Genomic DNA, 21140 nt, shown 5'->3' on the forward strand with positions numbered 1-21140 from the left:
ATTTTATTATTATTTTCCCTCGAGGCCAAGGGGGACCGGCGGCGTGGCGGCGCCCCTCCAGCAGATGACGCCCTAGACGACCGCCTATATCGCCTATGCCAAGAGCCGGCCCTGCTTACATGAAACTAGTTGATAAACAGTAGTCACCAACTTCAGCAGAACATATCAGAACATATGTTCTGCCTTCTGTTCTGAAAAGGTAAGGATCATTATTGTCCTCTATTATTGACATTCTATTGTGTTGAAATAAGACTTTCAGAATCCAGAGGAGTACATTCTGAGAAGAAGTCTAGTATACGTTCTGGTTTGAGGGTGAAATCAGCTGTGGTATTGTCTGAACTTGACAAGTTCAGTCAGCATGAGAAGACGTAATGGGGCTGGCTGATTTCTATGGTAACTGTGCAATTATATGGATGGGAGATGTGGATACTGTATCATACATACAGTTCACTGGCTCTGAGGTTTTCTTTGTTGGGGAAAAAAGGAAAACTAGAATGGATATATTGTTGTTATTATTAATCACTGCTCATTATACACTTCAATCATCTGCTCTATAGGATGACAAGCGGCGCATTGAACTGGCTGGTAACTCACTCTTAAACTCAATCATATGCATTTAGCGGATTAGAAGTGGGAGCTGTTGGATCAGATTTACATGGCAAAGCACTGCAATCTGTAGAACAGAAAAGAAACAACAGCAGCTTATTGGCATGACAATATCAGCACCTAAGGCAAAGGAGATAATAGATTTAACATTTAAGTACAGTTTTTACTGAGCCTCGGGGATACATACCACATACCTACAGTGTAGACTCTGCATAGATGTTTACTCTCGCCTACGCCATAGCCTGATGTCCACCTCCACAGAAATGTAACTTCTATTCACAGCAACGCAGATCTCCTGTTTAAAATCAAATTAATTTCCCTCATTGGAAACGGATATTTTATATTTTTAATTAATTTCACAGATAATAATTGCAATACAGTATAGCCCCCCAAAATAGCACTGGAAGTCTTGTTTGGGATGCATTCTGGATCATATGACAAAGGTCCCCTAGCCACGAGGCTTACTTATGTAATGGAAAATGTTATCATATGCTGATAATGTTAGCTTTTTCCAAATATGGGGATAATGTGTCAAGTATAAGACATTTGTGTTGTCGGTGAAACTTGTGAGTTACAATGGAGATGAATTTTGTAAAACTGCCTTTGTTAAATGTTGCTATCGTGCCCTGCTTCATACATGTGCTTGTGGCTAGACTATTTTATTAACGTATAGACTTATGCTAATAAAGTTAGCACATTCCATATTTTGGGATAATTTATGTAGTATAAGATAGTTGTTTTTGTCAGGGAGCCCTATGAGTTATAATGGAGCTGAATTTTGTAATAGGCTATTACCAGCTAGCAGGGAACTTCGCCACAATGTTACCTACAAGTTGCAATAATGTTTTGAAGAAAACATTTTAATGTAATGTTCAAAGGAACATTGTAAGGATGTTTCTCATTTCAAATAATGTCCATATGTGGTTAAATGCTGACTAAGATGTAATGTTAAAACTACAACATTCTGAGGATGTTTTGGTGATGTTGAGGGATGACAGATCTTTTTTTTTTTAATTTCTATTTTTCCTTTATTTTACCAGGCAAGTCAATTGAGAACCAATTCTCATTTACAATGACGACCCGGCCAAGAGGCAGCATAAAGCAAAGAAAAACAAACGAGACACATTCATACAAATCAATACAAAAACAAAAGAATACAATGAGGGTTGTAAAGATAAAATAGGCTAAAAAGCATGTACAACAGTCAGCAACTGCTGCCTTGACCAAACTTTTAAAAGATGAGAGTGGGATGAAGGAGGGGAGTTTTAGCGTCTGTTGTAATTGGTTCCAATCGTGGGCTGCAGAAAACTGAAATGAACAACGGCCAATGACGGTGCAGACTTTGGGGATGAGGAGGTTGATGAAGTTGCCGGAGCAAAGGGAACGGCTGATGTTACAGGTGATGAGTAGTGAAGGAAGATATGATGGAGTTTTGCCTATAAGGGTTTTATATATGAACTGAAACCAGTGTGTTTGTCTGCGAGAGTGAAGAGAGGGCCAGTTAACCAGGGAGTACAGACTGCAGTGGTAAGTAGTAAAGGGGGCGCCGGTGACAAAATGGATAGGCAGTGTGGTAGATAGTGTCCAGTTTAAGGAGGAGGGATTTGGAAATGGATCTGTAAAGTATGTCACCATAGTCAATAATTGAAAGGAAGAGCTGGATGTGTATATGATGGTATCATATCAGCATTTTTCTGAGCTTTTTAAGCGGGGCGTGTTTGTTGAGAACAGCAGTGAAAGATGATTTAAAATATAACTAAGCATCTTCAACATCTGGAATGAGACCAATTCTGTGCCACTGTATGAGTACAAGATCATACAGAAAAGCTTGTTCCTCAAAGTTTCTGAGCAAGCGTTTGCAAACCACCAGTGGTGGATGTCTTGAGACAGACCCTTTGTGAACACAGGCTATGCTGCAGTGATCACTAAGGCTTTGGCAGAACACCCCAGATGTGTACTTATCTGGTCTGTTGGTAAGTATGATGTCAATGAGTGTTATAACAGAGCACTGTAAAGTATCTTTACAGTAGATAGCAACTCCCCCGCCCTTGGAGCCTCTGTCCTGACAGTAGATATTGTAACCAGGAATGGAAAAATCTGAGTTGGATATAGATTTCTTAAGCCAAGACTCAGAGATGACAAAAATATCAGGATTTGCAGTGTTGACATATGCAGTTAGTTCAACTAGTTTGGGGAGAAGGCTGTATATATTTAAATGCATAAAACCGAGACTTTTGCGAGTACTAAAACTATCAAAGGTTGATGACTGCACATCTGGAGATTCAGACATGTTGTTGTTGATTGAACAGAAATCAGGGCCAGGATTAGGTTGGATATTCCCTGAAATCAGCAGCAGGAGAAAGATCAGACATTTCTGCTTCTGGGATGTAGTGATATTCTCCTTTTTAGTGTTCATGATAGGAGTTGTATTAGAAGAGCAATACAGAGGAAAGGAGAAATTGTCCAGTAGAACCATGATGCTGGCCATTCGAACCAGGAGAAAATAGTCAATGAATAACAGAAATGATATGGTTGAGGTTTTCCCTTTTTCATTCCAAAGAGAGTCAGAGGTGCATTTGCCCTGGCTTGGTAAAAATGGTGTTAACAGGGTTTCAGAGGGGGTTTGGTGATTATGGAGGGACCTGCCAGTATTGCAAACACAAAGTAAACACCAAGCTGTGAGAAGCAGAGCGATCTTCTGCTTGAAAGCCATTTGGATATAGGAGAACGGCAAAAACCTGGTAACGCAGCCACTCCAGATCCTTTGCATGCTGTAATCCACTCCTGGTTTGGTAATAATCCGGTCTGTTGGCATGATCCGTGGATCGCTAGAATCCAGTCCGCCTCTTGCATTCAGTCAGCTGGCGTGTTGACGTCACATGTAAACAGAAAACTGAAGCAAACAGGTATGCCAGACGCCGGCAACACAGTGCCACACAGCGAGAGATCCCCGAAGACGGTAAAGGGATATTCACTCATCGACAGGATCATCGGCGGAATACAGCAACGGGAAAGTCCAGTGAGTGTCCAGCACAGTTTGAGGCATACAGCCAACAGACACCAGTCGCAACAGGTTATAGGCAAGAGTCAGAGAGAGACTTGTGTTAGACAGAGACGTGCCGCCATCTTGAATCATACAATGTTCTTTTATAAAATGTTCCCAAAATATTACATGAGAACAAAGAAAGAACATTTTTAGAGCAGCATTCAGAACATGTTTTAACAAAAAAACTAAACACAATGGCATAGAAACCCTACTGCCAACTAGTGTGTCGGAGATGTAATTGCAAGGCAATGCAGACACACCAACCCACAATGCTCGCAAAAGCGAAGGCCGCTTGCACAGGCGCTTTCCGCAGGTTATGAGTGTTACAGCTGTCTCTCAATTTTTATTAATTCTTTTTTATAGGTGTGTTATTTGTGTGTGTGTGTGTGTTTGCGTGTTGGCTCACAAACAAAATGTTAGATGATGCTGGAAGAAAAATGATCCATTTCATTTAAGTCGTAAAGGTCATGGAACATATTGCAAAGAAAGCTCTCATCCCACGTCAGAGAAATTGCACACAGAAAAGTAATCAAGCTCAGTGACAGAAGTAAGACACAGTTTGATAAGTGGTATGGCAACGGCAGCAGAGAGCAAATATCCAAAAGGCTTCAAGGAGCATGCTGCTTTCCATCATGGGTCATTTAATCAATAACAGTGGATTTCGGGAACAAAGTGAGAAGAACGATTAAAGAACATAGGTGCGTCATTGACCAACAACGGAGATGAAGCTACACAAGAAAAAAGAAAAGTACAAAGTTTTATGACCTTTTAAATTTGAGGATGTTTTTGATTATGACAAAATACCATAAGGAATAGTCTAACAGAAAATGTATCTTCACGAAAAAAAAAAAAATGATGTAGCGGTTATTAATTTGGATTTTGCACTCGTTAAAGTAAAAGGGGCACCATTCTCCATTCAGGAGAAAATTAAATCTTAAATTGTGACAGTGTTAAGACATGTCATTACTTTAATCAATCTCATAATCTGTACCGTTTATTCTGTATACATTGATCTTGTTTCTCTCATGAAATAATATCCACAGACAACGACTTGGCGATAAATGAGGATAATTTATTTAGACTAATAAAATGAAGAGTAAATAGATGAAATAGTATGACATATAAAAGGACAGAGAACACATAAAAGGGAACCTACGTGATGTATGTTCAGGTGATGTAAATAATTAATTATGGATGATAGTGGAGGAAATACGTGACCGTCTAAAGCGTGGATGCGCACTGAACTGTGACGTAGAATTTAGAAACTTGGCATTAAAGCTTCGCTATACGACATCAACTCTGATCACTAGAAAATGTTATTCTGCCTACTTTTGCCGACTTGATTAGACTTCTCCGGGGAGGTCCAGGTCCTCGCGTCACTCCAGGGGAGAGCTGTGGCGCGTCTTCCAGACAAGGTGACCCGCTGAAAGGCGGCGGCGGCCGGGCAGGTGGAGTCGGTGTGCGGCGGTCTTTAACTGGCCTCGGTGTTCGCCTCAGTGAACCAGTAAAAGTCTTTAAACAAAGTCCTTAAGGGCAGGCAACGGATGCTGATAGTTTGTGCAGCAGGTGTTGCTTCTAGATCCGTGGCAGAGTTGATGGCGAATCGTGGAGTGTCCTTCTCAATTAAAACTCGCAGAAATAATCAAAGTAATCCCACTGGTCTGAGGGAGTCACTTTAAATTATTAATTTGATTTTACTTAAAAACAAATTACCAAAAGTGTCTTTACTGACCAAAAACTGGTATAAAGAAAAGCGTCAAAGAGATTTAAAAGAAAATGGCTTCAAAAGTTAAAGTTCAGCAAAGCTCTGGTGAGCTGTTGCGGCTCCGCTTATAAAATTGAAGAAGCGAGCGCGGATGCACGAGACGCACCGCGGTAGAAAGGAGCGAAGAAAAACTTCAGAAGAGAGAAGAGGAGAAGCCTTGAGAAGAGAGAGCTTAGAGAGAGAGAGCTGACTTAGAGAGAGTCACTCAGTTTTTATCTTTCGATTTGGGGGTGCGGATGGAAGGCGGAGTTAGCGAACTTTTGCACCGAGCGATCGCACATCTGGAATAAGTTTCTAAAAGACCTAATGTAATTTAGGAGACATTTATGTCTCTGAACTTTATGACGAATTACGCGATCTAACCCGTGGTGTATAAATTCACGTATCTCCTCACCACTATAGTCTCATCACAGTAACTTCAAATGCATGTTAGGAGACCTAAAGGCAATTTATAACGTAACACATGATTCTGAAGATCCTTTGCTCAGTTTTGTGAAATATGTGACCACACATAACATAACATTGTACCATGGATCCTAAGAAACTTGTGATTACTTAGATATAGGATTACTTTTAACATCATACAATGAATTCAAAATACGATATAACTACAAAGTTACGAGCTTACTAATAACTAAGACCACTAGATGGCAGTATAGCTCCATTATAACAAAAGGGGAATAAAACGTACTTTACCTAACTCATTCAAATTACATGAGATGAAAAGAATGGGAGGTGCTCCTATCTGTTTACTGAAGCAGGGAGACAACCTCACCCCCAGTCACAAAGACTAGGGAAGAAAGGGAAATTTTAACTTACAACCTTGGTCCAAGTCATTCTGTCAGATGTTTATCACAACACAGGGTTATATAATGGCTTTACCCAATGTTCGACCTTTTGTTATCTCAGCAGGGGAGGCAATACGATGGTTGCTTGGTATTGCCTGGGTGACCCCAGGAGGTCATTCAGACACCCTACGTCCTGTGACATGCTGATGGGGCCTTCGGAGTGCTTTACCTTCCACCATATGTCAGGATGGAGGGTGTCAGATACTGACACTTTCCCATGGCTTAAAAAGGCAGAGCGTGTTTGCAGACATCCCCAGGGAGTATAACTTAAGTTAATTAACAACCCCCTGTTGGATGTTTTGGGTTCGTAAAACAGTGTCTCTTGACGTGTCCCCCACTTGCCCAGGGGACTCTCTGTCTGTTTTTAAATCCCATCTTAAAACACATCTCTTCTCCCTGGCTTTTTAACATCATGTGAGATGTTGAACGTATTGTTATTTTATTTTATTGCTCATTTTATTTATTTATATGTATGTATATATGTATATATATGTATATATATATATGTATATATGTATGTATATGTATATGTATGTGTATGTATGTGCACGTGTGTATACATATATTTGTTTTATGTCTTTTAATCTGTCTGTATTTTACTTCTGTACAGCACTTTGGTCCACTGCGGTTGTTTTAAAGTGCTTTATAAATAAAGTTGGTATGGTATGGTATGGTAGGGGACATTGAGCTCAAGAGTTCCTCAGAGGGACAAATGTAATGACCACGCCAAGGCAGTCCACTACAATTATAATGATAATAATAATAAAATAAAATAAGAATTTTCATCAAAAGTCAGTCTTTGGTTAATTTGAGTACTGTGAAACTTCAAATATAAGCCTAGTCCCAATTAGATGCCCAGTCCTTATTAGCCTGGTGTGGCTAAACATTTTGATAGATAAAAGCCTCAATTAGAGTCCCAGTGTGGTTGCCATGAAGTTAATTTTATAGAAGTTATTTGGATGTATAAAACAGCATTGTTAGCTACCTGCTGAAACTTAGTTAGCTGCTTAGATTGCACATACAAATATTAATACTTAAACTTTTGCCAATGTGGATATGCTACAGACGGTTAGCTTAGTAAGATTCTGTACAATTCAATTGTTCAGTTCAAATAAACAATTTGATTGTATTTCCCATCTTTGCTGAGCAAGTTTTGTGTGAAAGGAATTAAAAGGCACCCCCATATAGACACCTCTCCCAAATATAAGTCTTTTGAGTGAATGATTTAAGTAAATAATACCCTGGGCTATCATTTGAAGTTTTACAGTAGTCAGCTAATATAATTTCCAATGAATCTGACAATTTGTCAAAATGATGATTTGTCAAATGATTTGGCCATTTTTTCTTCTGTGTTATGGTGTTGGAGTTCTTATCTGCACTCTCTGAGTAATAAAGAAAAAGAAAAATACATTTTGAAAGGGATGAGACAGAGTCTAACGATTTAGATGGAAAAAGGGGGCTGTCTCCATGATGTGTACTACGGTGCCTTAAACTGGTCTATTGTTTGTCGTGTTAATTGGAAGAGTCCATATGACAGAGCTCCAGTAGATCCTTAAAAAGTCTTAAAATGCATATAATTCATTAATTTTAAAAAATTAAAAAATAATAATAATTTTATATAAAATAAAATTAAAAATGCTCAGACATGGGAAGCAGGATTTATATATATATGTATATATATATATATATATATATATATATATATATATAGTGACGTGGCATTGTAAAATCTCGAAATAATTGGTAACATCTATTTTTTACTTATTTATTTATTTTTTTATTTTTTGGTAAATATGAATAAATTGAATAAATTCCTTTTCTTAAACTCATCATGATGGGAATCCAAGCAGGGGAATCTTGCATGCAAATTAAGAAACACAAAATTGTTCAGAAAACACACCAGAAATGTCAGATATTTCTCACTTCTGTTGGTAGACAAATAGATACCTTTATGATTATATGAGCTATTCATTGTCTTCCATGTATTACACTCTCAAACAGGTTGTTTTTAAAACATTTGAAGTAGACAATCTAACTTTTTCACTGGATCAAAAAAAAAGTCATGTTTAATTAACAATAGACATTGGGCAAAATAAAGTTGTTCCAATTCCAAGTGGCATTAAAAAAGTCTTAAGTCTAGCTTGCCTTAAGCTGATATGATTTAGAATGATCTAGCCAATCCTGTGGTATTTATGACATCATCATTTGGAATCTGACACCTTTGCACTCGCGAGGTGTGATGTGCACCAAAATATTCTGCTCTGTCATCCACTTGTTTCTTGTTACTCAGCTTGATGTTGAAATACACAAAGATCAAATCACTCACTGTCTTTGAAAAGAGATGAAGCCAATGTCCATTTTGTTTGTTGCCTAGCAACAGTTTCCTACAAATTGAACCACTTAAATGGCAAGCTTATTGTGTCGTCGACTGCTTATGTCCGAGACATGCCATTGATTTCCATTTGATGCTGCGTTAATTTCCAGTAACTGTGCAGCAGAGTGGATTATTGTCATTTATTATCATTTATATCATGGCTGCCTGTCATAGCTGCAGAGGTGCACATCGTTTTTCTATAATAAAGCAGAGAAAGCGTATGAAGCACGGAAACTTACTACACTGACTCTCTAAACTTTTCTGTTTGAGGGTCAGAAATATTTCAGCAGTGAATTCTTTAACAGAACTTGTTCAGATGTGTTGGTGTGCCCTCTGAGACCTGTGGAGCGCTTTCGGGATCTTCGGCCAGATGAGGTGACAGACCTATTCAGCACCACTCAGAGAGTCGCCAGCCTGGTGGAGAAGCACTTCAACGCCACCTCGCTCACCATCGCCATCCAGGTAAGAGACCGACTTAACGACTGTAGCAACAACTTCAGTCTGTAGTGGGGAGTTATAAAATGATAAAATGGACTCATCTCTAAAGTGCAACTAAATGATATCTATGTGATATTTTCAGGATGTTTGGCCAGACCTGATGACATGCACAAATATAACTTAATTATTAACTTTATTACAGATGTGTTGGTATGTGTTCATACCAACACATCTGTTCGAGAACTTTTCTGTTCAAGAAATTTGTGCAGATTGTTAAAAAAAAAGATTAGTTTTGTATGCCAAGGAATTCTCCTTTTAGTTTTTGCATTAAAAGCAAAGAGGCAAAGAAAAATATAATGAAAAATTAAATGTTGAAAAGAAATTAGATGGTGGAAAAAATACATGGTATTAAAACCAATTAGATGGTATTAAAAAAAAGCTATATAGTATTAAAAAAATTTGACCATATTAAAAAAATTTAAACGGTGAAAAAAGTAGATGGTGATAAAATAGGCGATCACCAAAATACATGGTGAAAAAAATTAGATGGAATTAAAACCAGTTAGATGGTAATAAAATTAGATTGTAGTATGTAGTAGGCAATATTTAAAAAAAGAGATGGTGAAAGAAGTAGTTACATTAAAAAAATTAAATGATGAAAAAATAGATATAGTGAAAAAATAGATAGTGAAAAACAATCAGTCGAGATCATCATCTTCTTTTAGCCTTTATTTTGAAATTCTGTGTCATCATCGTACAGCGTCAGGCAGGTGATGGCGAGCAGTCAATAGAAAGATGATGAGGATAACTCTATTTATTCAGGAATAAATCATTATTCCAAGTAGTATCCATGGAAACATTATAGGGAGGTGGTACCCAGGAAACGTCACCAAACACGCGTGCCACCAAACATTCCAGTTACAGTCTCCTGTCCGTGTATTATTATTGTCCATTGATGTTATATAGAATACTCACGCTACATTGGAGTTGGACCACAATACAACATTCACTGTACAGATACTTATATATGTCTATGGGCAGACACTCTTGCCCTGCTGGGGAATCTCATTTTGTTAGCTTAACAGCAACATTAGCTGCTCAGTTTTAAAAAAAAAAAAAAGTAAGATTCAAGAAATACAGCTTGCTCTGTAACTAACTGTGTTAATATCATATCGGCGGCCCCTAAATCTAACCAAATCGAAATCACATCGTGGCAGACTAGATAACATCTGCTAATATTGTATTGTTTTTTGAAGAAACTATTGATTTACACCCCTTTTAAGTATTGGAAATAAAATTATAAGTGCAGAATATGGCGAATTAAGAAGTTGATTCCTTTGGTAAAAAAACATCTTAAATATGCAGCGCTTATTATGCTTGAAGAAAGGTGCAACCTTCTTCATACCTTAAAGAATTTTAAGAACAAAATCCAGTCCAGTTCAAAATACTTTATTATTGTAACAAAGTATTATTACTTTTTTGCATTACACCACTGGTGACACAGTTGTGGAAAGGTTGTGGTCAGGTTAGGTTTAGACAACAACACTACTTGGTAAGGTTTAGAAAAAAGGTCATGTTTTGGCTTTAAACAAATAAGCTTTTACATTACGTAACTCAACATGACATAAGTAAGCTACCTCACAGGTGTGATTTTAGTGTGCGACAACTATACTGTATGTTGAAATGTTACATTTAAGCTTATGTTAAAATTATTCATACTTTTGGTCTTGCGTGGGACACAAGCTGAACTCTTGGATATGATGGCTCACTTCCACAGCACAAAAAAACTCTCTAACACCAGCTAACATCTGGCTTTTTATTGCATGCATGTGCATGCTAATTTTAGTGGAAAAAAAAAACGTTTGTGGTGTTGTTGGTAGACAGAGAGGTGATTTTGTTATTTGGCCCATCCTCATTTATATAAAAGAGTGGACAAAATAATGAATGCACCTGAAGACCACATTTAATTAACTTAAATCATTCAAGACATAACATCAAATTTATCAGAATCTCTGTTAACAAGCGAAAAAATAAAATTAAAAAATCTCAAATTTTCTAAAAATTAGTGTATCTTAATCTTAAAGTTTGCCACATTGAATTGACACTTGTCATTTGTAAAATTATGTGACTGACCGCTGCAAATACGTTCTCCTCATACAGTGATGGTACTGTAAGAACTAGGAGAGCAAACACACACTCAGTATTCTGTAAAAGAACAATTCTAAATTTGGTGATTTGAGGCTTCAGAAGAGTTAGAAAAATCAGGTAGTGATCAAGTTTTATTTTAGAATGAAATTCCTGCTTTGTGTTCACACAAGTAGAGTTTTTTTTTTACACATTAAAATAGTCTCATTGTACTGGTAGTTTTTTCCCCACTCGTTTGAAGAAAATATTACTTATACAACTCAATAAAACACAAAATGACTCGAGGAGAACAAGGCCTCTTGGTGTTTTCAGTATGGATCGGCTCTGCTGTCATATGATGGAAGCTAAATACAGAGCTGACTGTGACACCCGGACAGGCTCTCGTCTCACACTGAACGGCCTATTCTGCATAACTGGTGATATATATGCTAATATAAAAATAGCACCTAGCTCGCTGTGCGGCCCTGTCAGAGAAAATTGTTTCACAGTTAAGAAGAGAGAAGAGGAAAAAAAAAGAAAAGCTGAGCAGCAAAGAGTAATCTTTACCTGGATATCATTTTCTTTGACTGTGGAGGTGATGAGAAGTGATGACAGGAGATTAGTTGTGACAGCTCCCGGGTTACAGCCAACACATTAAAGGGGAACTCTCTGCAGGAGGGGGCAACTGTTCTCTGCAGTACGCCACTCCTGTGACAAATAATAATATCACACAAATCAACCTCACTGGAGGATTGGTGGTGAAAAAAAAATGATGATGACACAAATGTTCTATTTTTTCCAAGATCAGTGCTGGAGAATAACAGCGGAGCTCATCAGATTTTCTTTTTTTTTTCTTTTCACTCGCCACGCTGATGTGTGATATGTATTAGAACCATGCAAATTTCAGTCGTCACCTTCCTCTGACGAATAACAAAGTATAATCTTGATGAATTTGATCACACCTAATATGAGAAGAAGACAAGTGTTAAAAATGTTTCATTGTCGGCAGATGAAGAAATAGTTGCGCTCCAGAGCAGCCAGTCTCAAAGAAAGAGAAAGAAAAAGAGTGTGACATAAAAAAAGAGAGTGGAACACGTACTGCCTCTGCTTTTTAATGATGATCCACATGTAAAGATACTTCTTAATTAACCCTTTAACACCGATATCGACATGCCATTTCCCGTCTGCGATAAGACACCTTTCACAAGCAATTATTAGAAAATTGGTTTATTTTTCATGAAAACATGGGGAAAAACATAATGAGCAATTTGCAGTTTATGCATTTAAATGCTAATTTTGATCAAAACAGGGTAAATATTTCAGCCTTGTGATAATCTGTCTCTTTTTTTTTTCTTCTTCTCTTTTTTGGTTCTATATCTTTCAATATGTCCTGAATCTGCCACAGTTCCTAAAAATCCATAGTTTCAAATAGAGTATGAAATCTATGTACCTTTTCACTTGTATTTTTCTCAATGTATTTTTGTCTGCTTTAAGTGCATAAAAATACCATGTTGCCCTCTTGTCTTTTAAGTTGAAGAACAATTGAATTAAAATGGTCATAAAGAAATAAATGTCAGGACAGGAGGCAATGGAACAAATCCGGGGGGAGTTTTTTTTTTTTTAATTGGGGGGAGAAGTGAGGTACTGTAGCTCATCTGGAATTAAAATCTGTCTATGAATTATTAATGTAAATATTTCTGAATTCCCAACTCTTTTCTAATTACCTCTTTCTGTTCCCACCAGGACGGCCCCGAAGCCGGACAAACCGTGAAGGTGAGAGCTTAATAATTCACCACCTTTAAATATGTCATGAGGCCTCTGCAACAGTTACACACTATTAAATAATCATCACATTTGTGGTGCTAAACTCTTGGCATGACTGAATAATTTAGAGATCTTTTCTAAAAGATTTAAATCTCTTTTTTTGGTTTGGTTGGAGGCCGTATGGAATGATTCAAGTGACTGACTGTTGAGCCACTGAGGTCCATATAGGTTATAGTGAAATGGTAGTCACTGCAACCCAAAGTGTTTATACTTCACTATACTATTCTGCTATTTTGAGGAACTAATTTGATTGTATTGCATTAATTTTGAGGACACTTTTGTTCATAGTGACTCACAGTAGCGTGAAATTCCGTGCAAGAGTAGTGTGAAATGAGTGAATGAACTTTATTTTTACAGCACCTTTCATGCACAAAGTGCTTTGCAATTCAGCAGCAAAAACAAAACACAAGGTTAAGGCCTTGAAAATGAGAGAAAATCATCAAAGATTAAAAACAATTTTTAGTTGTGTCAGTTTCTTGCTGTTTTGCAAAGAGGTCCTACATGAACACAATTTCTTTTTTTTTTCTGCCAGCGTTAAAACACTTCTGGTTTGTTTCACATGGGACATGTTTGTCTGCTGGATTTGTTTATAGGTTGTAGTGATCTGTCAAATCTCTCCTGTTCAGAGAGGGACTTGTTTATCGGCAGAGTTGAACACTGAGAAATTACAGAAAAAATGGATTCTGAATCAAAACTGAAAGCATCATGAAAACATGTAATGCAAAAATATATTTTTTGAATCTCTCTTCTAAAGTGACTAAATTTTCAAAATCTGAGGGGATCACATGCCCCTCGACTGACAATCAGGCTGACTTTATCTAGCGTTCAGCATACAAAGATGTGACAGTGCTTTTTTCTTTAAGTCTCTTTTTTTTACTCCTTAAACTACCTCTTTTAATTTCCATGTCAACAACCATAAAAGTACTATCCAAAAGACTATCCAAAAGTTTGTGCCTTTAATCCCATTTGTGCTGTTACTTACATTGATGCAACCACCTAGAAAACACCTGAGACCTTAATGGTATTGCAATGAAGGACGCTATAACGGCCAGCTTTTTGCCCCATCTTTGAGTATGGCCATTTGCAATGTGTTAGGAATGCAATCCAATAAAGGCAGAGTTGGCAGCCAGAATTGGCCCAGTTTATTTGAACCGTTTCTGGGGCCATTCATGCCGGGTCTCAGCCAAGTTGGGCAGCCAGATGTGGCCAGTTAGGAGACTTGAGAATTTAAAAGCCTTTACATGTCCTAAAAAAAGATGGTTACCATAGCTAAATGAAACGATAGTATATGGTCACCCAATGGTGGCTTTACAGCCTTGTTATGATGGCCACATGAAGTCATGTGATTGTGCTGTAGTTTGTCTATAGCCTGTGGATTGTGAGTTTACTGCGTCCTTTTGTCCTGAAGGCATCCCGGGGAAGATCTTTGTTCAACCCAACACATTTTCTATTGTCCCTGGGATGATGGGATGCTGTGAGTTATAAGCCAGCACAAAATTGATGTGACACAACTGAAAAACATTGGTCACCGGCATCAGTAAAAATGTCATTTCATGTGCCAAAAGGTCGATGGCAGTCATCAAGATGAATATCGTCCGATAACGATGTTGGGCTAATGAATCGGTGCATCAGTAATAAATACTTTGAACGTGGGTGACACATTGCATGAGCTTGTTTATATCAAGAATAATGAACCCTGAAGTACTGAAATTCTGGACAGACCAGTGTAAGCCCCTCCACACATATAAAGGGTACAAATTTGCCCCAAAACTACTCTCACTATGTAACTGCTTGCTGAATCAGCTCCAAAGTGCACTAACTCATCCGTCAGTTAGTACCAAAGGCAAAAGTCTTTCTGTCCCGCTGAACTCTTTCAAAGCCACCTACCGCCCTCTCCCTAAAAAAGCAATCTCCACTGTGTGCCCTAAGAGAACAATGTCTTTTTAAAAGATCTTTATTTTTCCATTTCCACAACAACCCCCCATTTTTCATCTACAGGTTGTTTGAGATGAAATGGCTTTCATCTGGCAATACAAACAAGGTCAGAGAGTAATGCATTTTTGCCTGAGTTCAGTTAGATTCACACCGGCAAGTAGGTTATATTTTAGCGTTATCAGAACATCAGCAGCTCTGAAATATTCTGGCGGAGTCTTTTGTTGAGGAGCCTTTACTGCAGGAGAGCACATCAGGGGAGCAGTGAATCAAGGCAGTAATAGAGGAGCCGTTGTTTCCCACTGATCCTTAACTTGATGAAATAATCTACATATTTTATCAAGTAATTTTAACACAAAGCAACTCTTGATGTGTAGACCTGTCTGGTCTTTTTATAAAAACAGATTATCTTAGCGTATATAGCGCACCTGCTACAGCCGAGGCCCACCCCCATCTATCAACTGGGTTATTGCAATCAGGTGCCTGTGCGCCAGCAATAAAAATGGTCCTTTGATTGAATAAGAGTGAGGCGGGCTATAAGAGAGAGGCAAATGCACTCTTATGAACTCACTGCCTGGAGTCTCACAGACACAAGACAAATCTCTATGTTTTGAATGATGGAATTGGATTTTATTTTTGTCTTATGGAAAATGCAGCGTGATTATAGTGATTTATCATGTGGAGGGCTATGTATAGATCCTGCTTGTTTACTAAGCGAGCCTGGCTGTTATATATGAGTGTTTGTAGATAAAGATGATTAGATGTAATATGCTCAAAGTCGACTAAACTGAATAAACCCACAGGAATATATTTTCCCAGCAGTAAATATGAAAGGCTGAGTGAGAGGCAGAGTGAGTGAGACACCTGACACATCAGCCCAATTTCACTTGGAAGTCGTCATATACTGCTGCTTTTTCTGTGATTTTGATGCAAGATCCTGACACCAAAAGCTACCTTTTGTGTCCACATGATACGCGTCGGACCATACCTGTGGCTTGTGCATAAAACATGGCAGGACAGGAACAGGTTAAAACACTGTACAGGTACAACGTAAACTAGTAGCATGTTGGGGTGGAAGGGGGTGGATGGGTTGAACAAACCCAGACTTTGATGCAGGTCCAGTGTTCGCTTTCCGTATGAATGTGATGGGTTTTTTTTTGTGCCTCCTTCCCCTTATTCTAACCATCCGTGCAATCTTGTGTGTTAACGTCCTGGCATTGGTTGCCATGTGCTGTTGTTGCCTTAACATAACCACGTGCAGCATAATCCCACCAGGGGCTTGTGTTGACATCATGGTAGTACCATCCCAAAACATAGATTTCAGACACAAAAGGATACCAGCCTGTTGTCTTTCAGAATTTGTGAAAATATCACGCTTTAACAATGCTTTTGGTGTAAGATTGCGACGCAAAAACCAACCTTTCGCCGCTGCATGAAATATGTCAAAAGGGTATCAGGTGAGAACATGGCCTGTCAGAGCCATTTGCAGTGTTATTATATGCCGCTGCACGGCTGGATGGAATCTGTCCCGTCCGTATGAAACATAAAAAGACGAATACACATAATACACTGACGTGCAGCTATTGAATAAAATTGATACATTTAAAATAAAATATTACTGTGAATTAAGGTTGTTTGACTCAGAGGTTGGATTGGTTGCTAACAAACCAGGTGCAGTTTCTAGAATCGAATGTTATTTCTTCTTCATGGGATAAAGTTAGGTCACTAAGTCACAGCAGACTTGTTTCTGGCCGATAGTTCAAAGTCCTTCTCTGTCTGTAGCCTCTTACCTCTAAACACATAATGAAATCAAGCTCCATTACAGTCAGTTCGGGGAGACAGAGAGCAAACTGAGAGGTAGATGAAATGTTTTAGTGTGAATCATGAGGAATATTTACTGTAATAATAAAAAGTGGATTATGTGGTTGGTGTTTGTGGGGTTGTTATGTGTTATTGAGGTGTGTAGGTGTTGTAGAGCTCCCTGGTTGTACTGCATATCCTCAGGAAATCCTGAGGGTTATATGTAGTGTTTGATGAGTGTGTTTGAGGGCTGACACAACACAACCAACCAGAGGAGAAAGTACTTTAAGCTCTTTGTCAAACAGATTTGATTCTAAATTGGACACTCTTTCAGCCTTCCTTTTTTACACTTTTTGCCATCCAGCCGGTCCGAAGCAAAAAAAGCAGTTTGCCAGGCCATAGGCAATCCAGATGAGCTGACTTGGTTTCATAAAGTTTTGCTTTGATAAACTGAGATATAGCTTGGTGTATTGCTGTGAAGTCTATTATATAGGCCAAATGTTAATGTTAATTCATGCACACAAATTGTCATTTTGAAGACACAGTCATTAATTAATTTGGGGGATTAAGTAATGCAGCAAAAGTCATTAATATTTTGTGCACAAAATATGGATACACCTTTATAAATAATTAATTTCTGCTCAAAAATTACACAATTTACATTTAGCCCTGATACCTGCAGGGTTTGTATATTTTGAGTTGAATGCATATATCCTCTTCAAGCAGTTTTCTAGAAATTTGTGTTAGTGTCTTCAAACAAGAGAAAAATGTGAAATTCTCCCACACAACTTGGAGGAAAAAAATGCCCTATTGAACAACATTTTTCCCTTTGAGTCTTAGAAAGGAGATAGAGGGGATGGCATGCAGCAAAGGGCCCAGGTCAGACTCATATATGGGCCGTTGCAGTAAGGAAGTGAAACTCTTCTTACAGCATATATATGGTGCCAGAGTGCATTAAACAGCATCAACATAGAGCTTGTTTATCAAAAAAGTGCTAGTGGAAAATCTCCCCCGACAGAGGTCCTAGCTAAGCCCCTAATGCCCTAAAATCCTAGAAATGTCCAGAAATCATAGAAGCGTCTTAAATCAGAGACACAACCTAAAAATTCAAGAAACCACCTAAAATCCTAGAAACATCCTAAAATTCTAGAGACATATCCTAGAAACACCCTTAAGTCCTAACAATGACCTAAAATCTCAGAAACACTAAAATAATTAATGTTTTGATGTTTTACCTTCGTTTATGGCATGTTTGCTTTATTTTTCAGGGGATGAGTTGAACGGTGGGGGTGGGCTCTTATGTCCTTGGAGGTTTTAAATAACCTTAAGTTTTTCTGTTTGTTTCCTGTTTGTTCTGTTCTGTGGCCTGCATTTTGAAATGGACGCTGTAACCTCACTTGACTGCAAAACAAATCTACCTACGGGTACAAATAAAGTAACCTGAACCTGAACCTGAAATCCCAGAAATGTCTTAAAGTCTTAGAAATGTTTTAAATACTAAAATGCTAGAAACACACACACACACATATATATATATATATATATATATATATAATTTTTAAATATCAAATTATTATAATTAGAAAAAATAGATTTTCTGGACATTGTTTCCTTGTTTTTGGATTATTTTCTAATAATCCTCCCGTCTTATTTAAAACAAATTTTTAGCTTAAATTTCTTGGAAATGTTGAGACATTGCTAACTTACTTGGTCATTGCCTTTTTCCCCATGTTTTCAAAAGAAATCAAACCACTTTGCTCAGTTTTCAAAAGGTCATATAGCTTGTAAAAAGCGTCTGAACGCAGCACATGTAAACTGATGTCGATCCAGGGATCAGAGGTTTAAGGTGTGTCCACATCTTAGAATATGTAGCTTCTAAAACTTCCATATTTTAAGTATTGTCAACTGTCATGGTTACATTTGAGTCTGGACCTACATGGTATAAAACTGCAGCTCGACTGGTTGGCACACATCCAGCATCCAACTTTAAAGCAGTATCTCTAGTTTAGGATGAGGGGCTTATTGGCAAAACTACACATCTGACATTCCATCTGCCTGTTGAGGCATGAAAAGTCAGGTAGCATCTCACTAAGTATTCCAATTTTTCAAAAAAACAAAAAACAAAAACTCTTTCTTGGTTTTTGGTCATTTCAGTTATTGTATTGGACAGTAGCTCCCAGCAACAAGCTTCATTGTAAAGCTTGTGTATTTAATTATTCATTCGGCCTCTGTAAGTTCAATATTTTCACATCTTCTTCAGCTTTAGAAAAAATGTTGCCATAAAGGCTCACTGCTGTTCAGTAAATATAAGGAGAGTTTAATATCAAACATATATCCACCACCTTGTGTTTAATCTCTATTGTATCGGAGTTATGAAAGCAGCCTGAAGTCATCCTCTTCCTGCCATGTATTCAGCCGCTGATTAAACCTGATTCAATTCCCACTAGAGCTGAAAAGGGAAATTACCAAAAAGACCAATGAAACTTGAACTCGTTAAAACAATATGTAGGAGATCCTCAGGTGATTTACCGACTTTGCTTTCAGGTGATGCTGGCCTGTGAAAGCATGGCATTGTGGGGAGAATCTCTCTCTTCTTGTGGCTAATTAGGCCTCTCAGCTTTGATCTAGCAGACCTCCTTCTTTTTCCCCCCATTCCATTAATAGGGACCACATCTGTTTATGACAAAGCACATTTGCCTGCCTGTCAGACTGGATTCCACCTAAGTCCCTTAAATTGACGTGGCAGCTATTTTCCTTGTTTGTTTCTACAGTTACAGATTAATTAAGAGACATCTGCTTTGATTACTCGTGAATGCGGAAACTGTCGGTGCACTGCAGCTTTCTGCAGATATCCCGTGGTATATTAGGCAAATACTTCCTAAGACACCTCTATCTATCAGTGCAGCTGATGGGAGGTGAACACGCAGCTTTGCATGAAGGACGTTCTGTTTGAGTGCACATAATCTTCAAGAGGTGGATGATTGACTAATTATCGATGGGACATGCAGCCCGGGGAGGTGCTCACCCAGAGCCCGAATGAAGGACGCCACCAAGGAACTAACAGAGAACAATGACCTCAACATCTGCAGGGTGTGTAATCAGGCAACACCAATAAGAGAGGAAAGACACTGTGACTCAGTGTCAAGGACACAAGGCAGCTGAGGAATGCTGCAAGGTAATGCTCCTCCGCTACACAGAGGAGAGTTTGGCTGAAATGACTGATTTTTCTTTTTAAAGAAGTTGTTTTCCCACAGACAAAAACTTTGGTCTGTGAGGTCTAACAAATTTTATGGCAGATTGCTATGGCAATTGCCGTACTCAGTCATGCTCCCACCGTGGAATTAACGTTTTTGATGGTAACCCTTCAAACTTATTGGCTAGGCTTGTTATTGGTCATTGCTTTTCTAAATGACACATATGAGCATTTTCTGACCTGACGCCTATTGGTAGGACTAGATAATTTGTCAGCCTAGTCTATACTTAGGTTGTGGTTTGGTTTCAACCCTAAAACCAAAGCCCATTCTCACTCACACGAACCCGTCAAATACATCCACTCTGTCAATACTTTCAGCATACAGTTTTTCTACACCTTGCCATGTGCCTCTTTCTCCTAAACCTTACTATCCAAGACTTTGTTGCCTAATCCTAACCAAAGAGACAGTCCACAGCATTTGCCATGTGATGTTGTGTAAACATAAGGACTGTGCTGTGTCATCCCACCATGTGCATGTGTTGACATCTTGGTAACGACGTCCCAGAGCATAAACAGCTGACGCATAAGGTTTCCTAAAACATCATAAGTAGACACAGGGGGTCACTGACAGAGTGGCACCATGTGGTGATTTTATCCATCTGCCATCTGAACAATCTACAGACTCATGGATAAGTCATTCAGCCTTGCTTTTATGGCTCTCAGGTCTTGTTCAGACTGTCAACCCATATCCAGATTGATTTTCGCAATGTTTGAAAATCGGCTCCAAACTACCCTTTGAGATGATTTGAAGTGCAAATTGGATATCTACAGATGTGTCAAAACCCAAACACTCTGGCCAGTCAAATCAGATTTCAAAGTTTTCTTGCATCATTGGCAACATGACAAACAACAACAACAACATCATATCAGGAGTGACAGAAATGACGCTCTATGGAGGACAACAGGAAGACCAACAGTACATGCACAGATGCCTTAAATAAGCTGTTGGCACGTTGGGCGTAGGCCTCTGCATTGTGATTGTTTGGAGCATAAAATGATGTCAATCATCAAAGTATGCTGTTGTGTTAGAAAACCACATTACCAGAATAGCTACATGGTCACTGACACCACAGCAAACCATGCAGATAGTTGGTGATGTCTGGACACCCAAATCTGGTCTAACCACTTCC

At 38.4% G+C, this 21140-nt stretch overlaps 1 protein-coding gene across 5 annotated transcripts in view; it reads left to right on the plus strand.

Moving 5' to 3' along the window:
* The window catches only part of fhit (fragile histidine triad diadenosine triphosphatase), a 407063-nt gene that overhangs the window by 309096 nt on the left and 76827 nt on the right, over nt 1-21140 (plus strand). For all 5 annotated transcript variants that reach the window (XM_088083324.1, XM_042498823.2, XM_042498834.2 and 2 more), the window contains 2 exons: nt 8956-9101; nt 12945-12974. In XM_088083324.1, the coding sequence (XP_087939450.1) occupies nt 8956-9101; nt 12945-12974 (176 nt within the window). The remainder of the gene's footprint in view (nt 1-8955; nt 9102-12944; nt 12975-21140) is intronic.

The sequence above is a fragment of the Plectropomus leopardus genome, chromosome 2, assembly GCF_026936395.1.
Source record: "Plectropomus leopardus strain MGB_pleo_1.0 chromosome 2, ASM2693639v1, whole genome shotgun sequence".
NCBI classification, from domain to species: domain Eukaryota; kingdom Metazoa; phylum Chordata; class Actinopteri; order Perciformes; family Serranidae; genus Plectropomus; species Plectropomus leopardus.